The sequence below is a fragment of the Schistocerca gregaria genome, chromosome 2, assembly GCF_023897955.1.
Source record: "Schistocerca gregaria isolate iqSchGreg1 chromosome 2, iqSchGreg1.2, whole genome shotgun sequence".
NCBI lineage: Eukaryota > Metazoa > Arthropoda > Insecta > Orthoptera > Acrididae > Schistocerca > Schistocerca gregaria.
In genome coordinates, this window is record NC_064921.1 from 478,123,934 (window position 1) to 478,137,731 (window position 13,798).

Consider the following 13,798-nt stretch of genomic DNA (forward strand, 5'->3'; position numbering starts at 1 on the left):
ACGACGCAATACTCCCATGCCTCCTTTAATATTGTGAGTCTGTAACACAAGTATCGATTGTAAGTAGTTTATCCTGTGTAATTCTATGTATGTGACTATGGAGTGGTTGTTCTTTACTGATAAACTTTACTGAGTTGTGAAAGGAAAGTTGATATTTGGAATATATGTAATATGAAAACTTAAAAGATGTTTAAGAATAATGAAATTTTGTAAATTATGTCTGTTCATGAAAGAGTATTTATAATTTGAATACTGGTTCATACTTAGGGCAACTGAATGATATAACTTAAAAAACGTAGGCAACCCCTTCCGTTACGGAAGGGGATTGGCACGCGGGAAAAGGTGGTATTGGCGGTCAGTCTGGGTGGCTAGAGAGATAGAGCACATTACGCAGTCAGTGGCCAGCAGTTGTACAGTGGGTATCAATTGAGGCATACAGAAGTCGATTTATGTTCAAATTTCCTCGTATGTGGTTTCGGCTCTAACGTGGTGCTCTTGTATTATGAAATGGCTCTAAAAGAACTAATACGTCGCCAAGAAGAAATCTGTAAAGAGCATTAAACAGCAAGAGGTAAGCCAAGACAGCCGCCACGTGCTTGCCACCACTAGTGCGCCACTGCTCCGTCAACTTCAGGCAATCAGATATGGATAATACTACGGACCAGCATTTTTGTGTGCGTTTTCCAATAGTAATTTCAGTGATAAAAATATCTGCTTGAACTTAGAAATTTCCCTGATCATGAAACCTATGAAGGATCCTATCCTAAACTTGCTCAAGATCGAGTATCCTGTTTGCCAGCCAAAGTGGACGAGCGGTTCTAGAAGCTACAGTCTGGAAATGGGCGATCGCTGGTTCGAATCCTGCCTCGGGCATGGATGTGTGTGATGTCCTTAGACTAGTTAGGTTTAAGTAGTTCTAGGTTCTAGGGGGCTGATGACCCTTTAGTTAAGTCCCATAGTGCTCAGAGCCATTTGAACCATATGAGTATCCTGTTTCTGAATTATCAGTGAATTGCTTCTACTTCGAATGTACCAAAGATTCAGTGACTGAGAGTATAAATGATGCTAGTTCAACCACCTGCTTCACATGTAATGAAAGAGGCCCGAAATTTGATCTTTCATGAGACTTAACTTTGTTGTGACTATCACTAGAAATTAATTTCTGAAGTTTTATTTGAAAACATTGAGTCAACTTCTATATAATATTGAAATATAAAGAAATTCAAGTGATGTTAGAAATCCACATTAGTGTAATTCAATTTGTCTGAAATAGTTATAGAATTAACCTGTAGAGTAAATGACAGTTTATGGGCCCCACTACATTCGTCTCTATAATGAGAAAGTTAAACTAAATATTGCTTCTACTATAGGAATCTGAAGTATTTGCATAAAGGAGAGAATATAAAAAAGTGTTTGTACAGTGTTATTTTATTACATTTATGATATTCGTGTGTTAGTTAAATCAGTACTCTTGTCGTGCTTCACTTAATCTCGTGATGTCTTTGATAACTTCTCGGTGCTGAATTTTTTAATAATTGATGTGATGATTATTATTAGCATGAGACAAGTACCATTTACCTTTAATCTTTCCATATTATTATGCTTAATTAGACTGGCGACCGATTATCATTTCATTCACGAAAACTGTCACTACTTGCTCTATTCCTAAATTAAATTATTTCAGCCTTCTATTAATTGCACATTAACGAAATTTATGGTCGACACCTTGTGCCCATTAGGTTAACACACACTCAAACAATTCAAAATTCCTCACAGAGAGTGACGCTTATTGTATGTTAAGGTCATATTTGGCAACGTACGTATAGGTGTTATACGTCCATCTCTCGTGATATCCAGTCGTCAGTTCCACTTGACGTAGAAACATTCAGAGGCTGCCATACAAAAAAAACTGAAGCGTCCATACATGAACAGATGTCAGATGTCAGTGTTAGTTCTCACTCCTACACACCAATGTCTGGTATGTAAGTGGTTGGAGTTACAGTTCTCTGCGACTGGTGGAATGGTTGGCATTGTGCATTGCCGTTCTTCGGGTTTAGTGTTGTTACCAGACCTAGTAGCGTATATACTGAGGTGTCATAAGACGTGGAGTACCTCCGCATATCGTGCCAGACCTCCTCTTGCACGGCGGAATCAAGTAACTCAACACGGCATGGACTGACCCTACTGCCTCTATAGCCATCCATAATTGCGAAAGTATTGCCAATGTAGGATTTTGTGCACGAACTGACCTCTCGATTACGTCCGGTAAATGTTCGATGGAATTTAGGTCAGACGATCTAGATCGTCAAATCACTCTCTCGAACTGTCCAGAATGTTCTTCAAACCAATCCCGAAAAATTGTGGCCCGGTGACATAATACATCGTCATTCTAAGCATTACATCTTTGATTGGGAACATGCAGTCTGTGAATGGGTGCAAAACATCAATGATCGGTTCAGTCAGACCAGACGACCCAGTACATTTCATGGAAACACAGCCCACAAGATTAAGGAGCCACCAACAACTTGCAGAGTGCCTTGTCGACAGTTCGGGTCATGGCTTCGTGGGGCATGCTCTACGATTGAACCCTACTATCAGCTCTTACCAAGGGAAATGGGGACTCATGTGACCAGGTCGCGGTTTTCCAATCGACTAGGGGCCAACCGATATGGTAGCGAGTCCAGGGGAGGCGCTGGGGTGATGTCGTGCTCTTAGCAAAGGCACTCGAATCGTTTGTCTGCTGCCATAGCGCATTAACGCCAAATTTCGCTGCACTGTCCTAACAGATACGTCAGTCGTACGTCGCATTTTTATTTCTGCTGTTATTTCACGCGGTGTTGCTTGTGTGTTAGCACTGACAACTCTACTTAAGCGCCACTGCTCTCGGTTGTTAAGTGAAGGCACTGTCCGTGGTTGGAGGTTACGCCTCAAATTTGATATTTTCGGCACATTATTAACACTGTGGATCTCGGAATATTGAATTTCCAAACAATTTACGAAATGGAATGTCCAATAAGTCTACCTCCGAAGTATCATTATTCCACTTTGAGAGCCTGTTCTGTCTCGCCGTGAGGCCATAACCACGTAGGAAGCTTTTTCAAGCCAATCACCTGAGTTCAAAGGACAGCTCCAACAGTGCACTATTCCCTCGTACCTTGTGTACGCGATACTGCCGTCACCTGCATAAATGCATATCGCAATATCGTGACCCTTGTCACCTCAGCCTATAAGGAGAGCGAACAGCGTCAGATGCTGAGAATTCACTGAAGGAGACCCAGACATGCTTCGTGTTTGTGTAAGAGAGCATTATCAGTAACTGGATGGTTTGGAAGGGGCCTCATTTTGCAGTCTGGCCGAGTTTTGTAGTATGCAGGCTAGTGGGGTATTCGGAGATGACATCAGTCTGATGGACTGCAGGGGAACTTAAGGGCAGGCACAGTCTTAGTCAAGGTTCCAGTCGAGCATGTGTAACCATCGACAGGGAGAGTCACCATATTGTGCCCCAAACACTTTGTAATCCCCTCACATCCACTCCTACTATCCGAGATCGAGTATTGGATTCCATACAAGATTCTGTGTCATCCTGAATCATTGACTGGATACTTGCAGCATCCGCAGCAGTGGATTACCGTTACATGAGTAGGCTACCATTAACACCACAGTAGAAACGGATGCATTTCGGGTGGTGCTGTGACTGGATGCGTGGACTACTGATGAATAGCACCGCAATGTGTTCTGTGATGAATCGGGCTTCTTCACTGTCGCATATGGCCACTGACTGTTAGAAGTGCCTTCCATACAATGGTTTGGAGAGGCTCTCATGTGTTATAGAAGGCGTCAGGGTGTGGAGATCCAGCGGATATGGCTTCAAGACACGGCTGGTAGTTATTGGAGGAACTCCGACGGCCCAGCGGTACTGAGTGTACATCCAGCGTCCGTATGTCTCACCACTGAAATGGTGGAATCTTGGTGACATATTTCAACAGGAAAATGCCCGTTCATGATCATCTTTCCAACAATTATCTGCGTGATGTTGAGATACTCCTGTAGTCAGAAAAACCTCCGGATCTGATACTGGTGGAACACGGGTGGGACGAGCTGGGCTTTCAACTCCTCCTGAGCACCAGTATCCAGCATATCAAGGAGCAGCTGCAGGCCAGACATCTTCCCCATCCGAATCACTGTATACATTCAGCCAGGGGCTGATACAGCTTGATACTGATAAGTGATCTGATGCTGCTGATTATTTGTCAGTCTGACTTGAGCCGGCCGCTGTGGCCGAGCGGTTCTAGGCGCTTCAGTCCGGGACGGTGCGACTGTTATGGCCGCAGGTTTGAATCCTGCCTCGGGTGTGGATGTGTGTGATGTCCTTACGTTAGTTAGGTTTAAGTAGTTCAAAGTTCTAGGGGATTGATGACCTCAGATGTTAAGTCCAATAGTGCTCAGAGCTATTTTGACTCGATTTTGTAATTACTGAAACTACATCACATACCCTCTCAACAGCTTTAGTTTCATTTCGTTTCTTCCTTCCTTACGTCTGCTTCACTTTTATTTTAAGGAAGTCTACAATATTCGAGTATAGCTGTTTGTATGGCCTCAATACTATCTGACTGGCCGACCATTACCGAAACCTGGGATTATTACATTGCACGCTTCTGTACTCTCGCCCCACATGCAGAATTGGCATATTCTACTCGACCGCTCACTGGCTTTTAAGGGATACCCATCATCACTCCTTCCTCCGATTGTACTGTACTACGTAATGTCATGATATATTAAGAGAAACCCAGGAAGTAATACACAGTTCAGGTAATGCTTTGCTCACACGTTTATTTCTTCACCAGAGATTGTACAGAGTTTCCTGGCTGTTGTCGCCTGCCGCTGTCCTCCTTCTCACGAGCTGGCGGTGCTGTTGCTGCTGGAAACGCTGGAAGTGCTGGAGTCGCTGGACACGCTGGATGAGGCGTCGCTGCTCAGCTTGGACTTGACGCTGTCGAAGAGCGCCTGGGTGGAGTTCAGGGCCTGTAAACAAGCGCAACATTTACCGTCGCTCACCGCATAAAAAAGTGGTAACAATATGATCTACTTCATTAAGTGGAGTGGTCTAAGTACCAAACATCTTGTTGGGTTAGTGTGCATAAAAACGTTTTGATGCAAAAAGATTTGTTGATTGCAACCATATCACTACACTTATTTGCAGTCGTCTTTTAACGGTGGATTGTTTGTGCATATGTAGCAAGGATTACTCGCAACTGTGTGGACGGAACGAAACGGAAGCGTACCTCCTCGATGGAGGAGACGACCATCTGCGCCTTGGCGGAGGAGGCGTCAGCGGCGGCTTCGTTGAGGGCCTGCACGGCGGCGGCGGCCTGCTGCATCGCCTGCTCGGCACTCGCGATGTTGTCCTGCGTCGCGTTGCCCACGGCGGCCACCGCCGTCTCCATGGCGGACACCGCGCTCGACGCCTTGTCGGCCAGGTCGGACGCCGCGTCGGAGAACGCGCCCTCCACCAGCGACTGCAACAGCACGGCGGACACGTCAGCCGGTACCGGGCTCTCTGCCGTCACACACGTTCTCAACCCCACAACCCTCGGTTACCACAGTGCACGCGCACATGTACTATGATTGTAGACACTGCTGACGCTCATCGTCTAGGATTTTTTACGTACTCTGTTCACACATTTGAAACTCATACACAGTTTTGGATACAACGGACATTGCCATGCCCTTTTGTATCATTATTATAATTATTAAATTATTTATCAGTTTATCCCTTAGTACTTCTGTAGAGCATTTCTTTGTTTATTGAATTCTTCCTGACTAATCTCTTCAACTTCAGACTACTGAGCATCAGCGCTGCATTCTGATCTGAGTCTGTATCTGCTTCTCGGTGCGCTTTACAGTCCACTATCTAATTTCGGAATGTTTATCTGATCATGATATAATCTAATTGAAACCTTCTCTTATCACTCGGTCTTTCCCAAGTATAGCTTCTCTTCTCGTGATTCTTGAACAGAGTATTCGCTATAACTAGCTGAAATTTATTGTAGAACTCAATTAGCCTTTCTCCTCTCTCATTCCTTGTCCAGTCCCGATATTCTCCTGTAACCTTTCCTTCTACTCCTTCCCCTATAACTGCGTTCCAGTCCACCATCACTAATACATTTTCATCTGTCTTTACATTCTCTACTTCCCTTTCAGTATCCTCATATACTTTCTCTATCTCTTCATCTCCAGCAAGAGATGTTGACATGTATATGTGAACTACTGTTGTCGGTTTTGGTTTGCTATCGATTGTTATAAGAACAAACCTATCACTAACCTGACCACAGTAATATACTCTATGCCCTACCTTTCTATTCGTAACGAATCCTACTCCCGTTATACCATTTTCTGCTGCTGTTGATATAACTCTATATTCATCCGACTAGAAATCCTTGCCTTCTCTCCATTTCATTTCACTCTAGACTGAACCCTTGCATTTCCCTTTTCAGATTTAATAGCTTCCCTACCATGTTCAAGCTACTGACATTCCACGTTATCCTGTAGTTGCATTAGCAAGTGCAAGTGCAAGAACAAGTGAAAGTCCATTAGAAGTCAAAACTAAATGGCACGTTTTCGTGCTTTTATCCGTTTTGCTTCATCTCATTGTTCTTCGAGAGTATTTGAAACTTTATTCCCGACCTATTCTCGTTGTCTGCCGTAGTAAGTACAGCACATGGCCACACACATAAATCATTTTTCTTCGCTGAAAGCAGTTCAGAATATAGGTACTCTCGGAACTGACAAATGTAGTGCATCTGTACACTTAATCGCCAGTCATTGATGACAACGCACACTTACGGCATCAACCTTGTGGTCGGTGAAAACGGTGAGGACATTACAATGGGCTATGGCAGTTTTGGGCTACTGAGAGATAGCCAAACGACATCTACTGTTTCCGGGAACAAGCAATAAACATTTTGTCTGTAACAAAAGTTACCACTCCTAAAGGTCCCATGTAGGGACTGTAGACATCCTGCACATGTTCAGTAATCAGGATCTTACAATTTACAGAACATAGCTCAATACTAACAATGAAACATTAACTAGAATTATGGATTAGTACGCGGTTTCACTTTCAGTGTCCTACGATCATTTGTGTAGCGAACGATACCTGCACCTTTCTCTCTAAATTTTAAAGTTTGCGTTGTTCATTTCGACCACTGACATAGAATATTTACTACGATGATAACAGTTTAGGGTTACCTGGATGTTTGTCGGCCTGTATTCGTCCATACAACTTAGTTTTGTACACACAAAATTATTATGTCGATAGTCGATCATTTCGTTCCAGACCTTCTGCAAACGCCCCACATATTCTTCGAACACTTTGCCCTCTCTCTCTCGTTTCCCACACACAACACTGCCTATAAATTACTGAATGGTGTGCACGATGCCAAATATAACAAACAGTTATCTTTTCTGGTAGTTAATTTCCCCATTATCTCAGCATGCCAAGCAAAATCGGCTCACTTCAAAGGCTTCGTCAACTTACCTCAATTTTGTTCAGCTGTGTAGACGTAGAGTTCAAAGCATCTTTCACTTTGGCAGCCATGGCGTCGTTAAATGCCTCTGCGCTGTTGAAGATGTTGTCTGCAACGTTCTTCGCAGCGCTTGCGGCGTTGTTCATAGCATTCGTGATCGCATCAATCATGCTTTCAATGCCTGAAGAGGAACTCTGTCAAAAAGCAACGAATGTCAATCATTGACTCGGGTGTAGTTTACGATACTCTCCAGCAAAGTCACTTTTAGCTAAAGCATTGCTTTATAATGGACACTAAACCAAAGACGGATTTATTAGGTGTGCTTGAATCGCTAAGGAAACCTAATACCTAGTTGTGAATACTGAATATTCCGATACCACGAATGAACATATACCAGATGTAGAACCCCTACTGTGCAAAAGGCTACTGCAGCTGCAATAGGCATAGCGTAGCAACATGCATTCGGAAAACCCTTAGAATTACATTATGCCTTAGAATAGACATAAAAGTTCATCCATCCGTAATTTATATGGTGAAATAACATGTTCTTGCAGACATAAGGATCACAACTTTATCTTCGACAAGGATAGGAACTGAAGTTACGAATTAAAATTCATTCATAATTTGCTTATGCAGAGACATAGCAAGAGAAACGTGTAACTATAATTTATGTTAGTGTAAGTTATAAGGAGACATGTCATAATTACTTACGTCGGAGCTTGCTGCGTTGCCCTCGGTGGTCGCATTACCCGATGAGGAAGCGGTAGAGTTGTCAGATGTAGTGGCATTGGTCGAAGCGCCGTTGCTGTTCCCATTCACGGCGTTCTCAATACCTTGCTGGATTTCGTTCGCAACTGCTTCCGCTCCATCTTTGATATTGCTGATGATTTCTCCGATGTCAAAAAACAATGGAGACGCAGACACCTAAAGTAAAGAAACGACAAATATTAATTTTCTTTCAGGACAAGTGAGACGTTAGGCTATGACAAGTATAATATTTATCTTCGCGATATGAATTAAATGCGCTTTTCATATTCTTTCACCCACTCTCACTCTTACATACGTTAACAGTAAGTTTTTGTTATTAGATACCACTAGATATTTTAACACTTATTTTATTACTTTTATGTCCTCCTCAAGCTCCGTAATTCTACCGTTTTGACTGATAATTGCGAATTACAATGACATTCGCTGATCCGAAAAAGTCTGATTAGTAAAGCTGTCAAATCTCAAAGTTTTCTCATATAAATTCCAATTTAATGCATTTACATTAACAAGTACAACTCCCTCGTAATATAGTGTTATGGCGGAGACCTTTAATCTACCTTCATCTGTTCACATAAAAACAAATATACACATACATACTTGTGCAAAAAAATTTCTGACTTCAACAAGCTTGTCTTTCCATTCAGTTTCAGCAGCAATTTTAGTAATGGACTCGAAAACTTGAATAGAGGATTTTAGGATTCATGGAAACTGTTCAGCATACAGACTGAGTCCGTGATGGTGTTACAAATTTTTAGCGATGATGAAGAAGGGTAAAGGTATCAGTATGAGGCATTAGACGCTAGTCCAGAAACGACAGAGTTGAAAATTACAAGAGAAAATCGTTCTGATATCTCTGACAGGTGATCACTTCCACTGCAAGCTATTTGCTTCCCGTATTTTGAGAGATGATAGTATGTACGTAAACAAACAAAAATTTGTCTGTTAAGCATGGGCTCTAAACAGCATAACTTGAACACTTTTCAATCTTCTATACGGTGGAACAAATCTCTTTTACTACGAGCTCTTTGACTTCCATGTTATGAGAGGTGTAGTCTGTCCAGTAAACATGGCCTCTGATTTGTGTACCTTAAAAGCTATGAACACTTTTCATCTTTCCTTTAGTGAAACAAATTTCTTCTTCTCAAGATGTACTTATAGCTATTAAAGTATACATTTTAGAGCCAATGTTTATTAGACCTTTTTTTCAAGTTTTTTTCATACTGTCTTCTCCCAAAATATGAAAAGCAAAGAACTTATAGTATAAGAGGACTGTTGTTACATGTATCAGATAGAAATTCCGTATACTTTTGTTTGTTGTTGTTGTGGTCTTCAGTCCTGAAACTGGTTTGATGCAGCTCTCCATGCTACTCTATCCTGTGCAAGCTTCTTCATCTCCCAGTACCTACTGCAGCCTACGTCCTTCTCAATCTGCTTAGTGTATTCATCCCTGGCCTCCCTCTGCGATTTTTACCCTTCACGCTGCCATCCAGTACTAAATTGGTGATCCCTTAGTGCCTCAGAACATGTCCTACCAACCGATCCCTTCTTCTAGTCAAGTTGTGCCACAAACTCCTCTTCTCCCCAATTCCACTCAGTACCTCCTCGTTGTTATGTGATTTACCCACCTAATCTTCAGAATTCTTCTGTAGCACCATATTTCGAAAGCTTCTATTCACTTCTTGTCTAAACAATTTATTGTCCATGTTTCAATTTCATACAAGGCTACACTCCATACAAATAGTTTCATAAACGACTTCCAGACACTTAAATCTATACTCGATGTTAACAAATTTCTCATCTTCAGAATCGCTTTCCTCTACGTTGCCAGTCTACATTTCATATCCTTTCTACTTCAACGATTATCAGTTATTTTGCTCCCCAAATAGCCAAACTCCTTTATCCTCGTTTTGCTTTTGTTGATGTTCATTTTATATCCTGCTTTCAAGACAGTATCCATTCCGTTCTACTGCTCTTTCAAGTCCTCTGCTGTCTCTGACAGAATTCATCGCCGCACCTCAAAGTTTTTATTTCTTCTCCATGGTTTCTCATACCTACCCCGAACTTTTCTTTTGTTTCCTTTACTGTTTGCTGAATATACAGATTGAATAGCATCGGAGAGAGGCTACAAACCTGCATCACTCCCTTCCCAACAACTGCTTCCCTTTCATGTACCCCGACTCTTATAACTGCCATCTGGTTTCTGTACAAATTGTAAATAGCCTTTCGCTCCCTGTATTTTACCCCTACCACCTTCAGAATTTGAAAGAGAGTATTCCAGTCAACATTGTCAAAAGCTTTCTCTAAGTCTACAAATGCTAGAAACGTATGTTTGCCTTTTCTTAATCTAGCTTCTAAGATAAGCCGTAGGGTCAGTATTGCCTCACGTGTTCCAACATTTCTACGGAATCCAAACTTTTGTTTATGGACCGAAATTTCAAAAATGACACATGTATGCTTCTCCATCATCCCTGAAACTTTTCACCATCATTACGGAATTACCATGCATATCTGCAACGTAAGTAAGTTCCGTGTGAGCGCACATGTTTTGAAGAGGTACCTCTTTGTAAGGAGATTAATTATCGTATCTGTGTTGTTCTTCTAGAAGAGTATCAGGCTTTTGTCATTGTAGGAGTTGTTTGTTTTTGTCGTTACAGAATGACATTTGCTAACTTGATACGTCTAATAAGCAATTTCGTATCTGGCCATAGGAAACTTTCGAGAACTGGTAATCCCATTAAACTCCTCACACGTAGCTAGAGAACTTGATCAACTAGAACAAACTGTACATGGAATAGCAGCAAAATGTGAAATATCATAGTTTATGGTAATTTGATAAGGCAGCTTTTAGTGGAAGACACACCGGTGTCCTAAAACACTAAGCGTGTTAGTAAAACTATGGAGAGTAATGCAGCGGTGATTCTATGTGGCATGACTCTGGTAGATTTTCAGTGGTACGTGACACAAGATGCCTACGCAGGGTCACGCATTTCCCGTAAATTGAGGTTTATGTGCTTGGAGGTGTCACCCAGTCGCGTCACTGGTTTGTTCCACTGTGTTCGTATCATGCGGGTTTAATGGCCAATGCACAACTTGAGAACACTACCATGCCCCTCAAACCATTGTAGGGGAGTCTGGCCTTCTGACACGGCTAGTTACCCTGCTGAAAGGTGCTAGAGCCGTCGGGAAAGTCATCAAGCATGAAGGGATGAAAGTGGCCCGTAATAACATTCACTTACTGTACTTCGACATGTAATTATTACAAAAAATATACAAAACGTGTGTCTCTACAGGGTTAAAGTATCTAAATTCTTTTAAAAATCTTGAATTCACCGCAATTCTGACTTAATGTACTCGTATTAAGTGAGCACGTGTTAAATCTTATGTTTGGGTGTAAAACAGATTTTTTTTTAAGTAAGGGGAGAGATATAATTTGCAAGTTGCTGCGTCAGTGCAACGGACAGTTTCCATGTTAGTTGTGTCATTGATCAAAGCCAATATTGTGACTTAAATTTGACTTTAACTTTTAGAGCCACTGTATCTGTTGTTTCAGAGAATTCGGAAACGTGAGAAACTATAGGACAAAAAGATATATCATTATTGGTAGAAATAGTAAAGGACTCGTGAGAACTGATATACATAATCATACGGGCATTCCTGCGAAAATGGCTACACACCTATATAACCATTTAAGAGAATAGTATTCACAAAAATAGTGCGGCGAGATCAAAACTTTCCAGGTAGAACTACAATCGCCAATACTCTTACAAAGCGGTTTCGTCATTGTTGTGAATCAAAGGTTAAACGAAAACAAAATCGAAACTAAACTACTGATTGACAGAAAAAAACAATCTCATTCGGCGAGTAGACCATCGCGCTGTTCGCAACCAAAAGCTTACGATCCAGCTTTTCTCCACATGTAAGTCGTTGTGGACCTAATGCAAAAGGTAGGATGGCATGGTCATAATGAAAGAAAAGGTAACTGGCGGATTTTTGCCAATACATTTTAAGTGACAAATATATGACTTAAAGTGACTTAGGAGGATAGCTTCCATTCTAGTATTAGTTTCAGAATTACTGCCATCTTCACAAATCCACTTGTAAAGGTAGCACGAGGACAAAAGCGTTTCCAGTTGAGTCATCTTATGTTACGTTCACAGCTGATACCGCTCATGTCCTTGTGCTACCTTTGCACTTGGATTTCTGAAGATGGAAGTAATTCCGAAACGAGTCATTCATACATAGTTTATGTTCAATAAAGTCATTTCTCACCTATTGTATGATTTTGTGCCACCTACCAATCTTAACTACAGATTACACATATTCACATTTTAGATGATTGTGTTCACTGTCGTGCCAATGGTGCAGCTCTTGTTCTCAGGACGGAATTGCATCTAAACACCACTAGAAATGTCAGCAATTGGTCTGCTGAGAAAACAATGAAATAACACGACTCCTCTGGCACTAATTATTGCCGAATTTGAATACTGCCACCTGGTGTTGTCCATATTCGCAGACTAATATAGTCGCTACTATCCTACAGTACTGTCCTCCAAAGAATCGGACCAGTTTCTGTTTCACTAAAAGCATAAAACCCAACTGGCAACCTTTCAGAACTTATATTTGTCGAAGCATTTTTTGTCGTAATTATCTGTACACTGTACTATGTGAGCTTCTCATAGTATTTAGTCAAACTCCCGATCACGTTAAACGTGAATTTACACACTAACAGCTTGCTGAAACACATGCAGTTTCCTATATGACAGTAGCCAGCAGAAGAGCCTGTCGTGGTTTATTTGGTAAATGGTTTAAAATACAGCTAGCAGTATTGGAGCACTCTGGGTGTAATATCTGAAGATTGTTAGGATGGTGAAGATATTAAGGACAGCAACAAACCTTGCAGTGGTTTGAAAGGTATGTGTACTGAAGCTGTATGAGATAAAATGGAGTGAATCGATTATTCTCAATTGGTTAAGACAATGGCAAAAAGGAACCACTTTTAATATGATGTTCTGTCCCTAGAAGTCCAGGAAATCTGTTAAGGCTGTTGTGCAAAGAAACAATTTCTCATGCAAGTGGGTAAGTGAGTACTCATAATCCACCAAGCCAAAGAGATAAAGTTCGTAACCAGGATATCATATGCCTGAGTGTTAACCTCGTGCTACATACCTGCGCTACCACAGCCAATGCGACGACGATCACCAACTTGGAAGCCATGTTTTCTGAGGACGACTCGGTACAAGTGCAATACCTTGACGGTTGGGAGGTGTTTTATAGGCACCCACCGTTAGCAGTCACAGTTGTTGACGTTAATCGCAGGTGTCTCTAACACCTCTACTGCAAACAGTACCGCCTGTACACTTGTTTATTCAGATGTTGGAAACTATAGTATACAAATGTCTTCTAACATCCGTAATGTTTCTCACCCGTTAGTATGCAAATGTGGAAATTCTGACTCGATACATAGCAAACGGCAAGAAGAGAATGTCTATGTTCAATTTAGCACT

The 13,798-nt window shown here is 41.5% G+C and overlaps 1 protein-coding gene across 1 annotated transcript; it reads right to left on the minus strand.

The window, feature by feature from the left end:
* Window positions 1–4,812: 4,812 nt before the first annotated feature.
* Window positions 4,813–13,547, minus strand: LOC126327057 (uncharacterized). The gene is made up of 5 exons (XM_049995821.1): window positions 13,461–13,547; window positions 8,238–8,450; window positions 7,538–7,720; window positions 5,283–5,516; window positions 4,813–5,022 (listed from the first exon to the last, which is right to left on the minus strand). Exons 1-5 carry the CDS (start codon window positions 13,506–13,508, stop codon window positions 4,894–4,896), a joined length of 807 nt encoding a protein of 268 aa, XP_049851778.1. The 5' UTR covers window positions 13,509–13,547; the 3' UTR covers window positions 4,813–4,893.
* Between the last annotated feature and the right edge of the window lie 251 nt (window positions 13,548–13,798).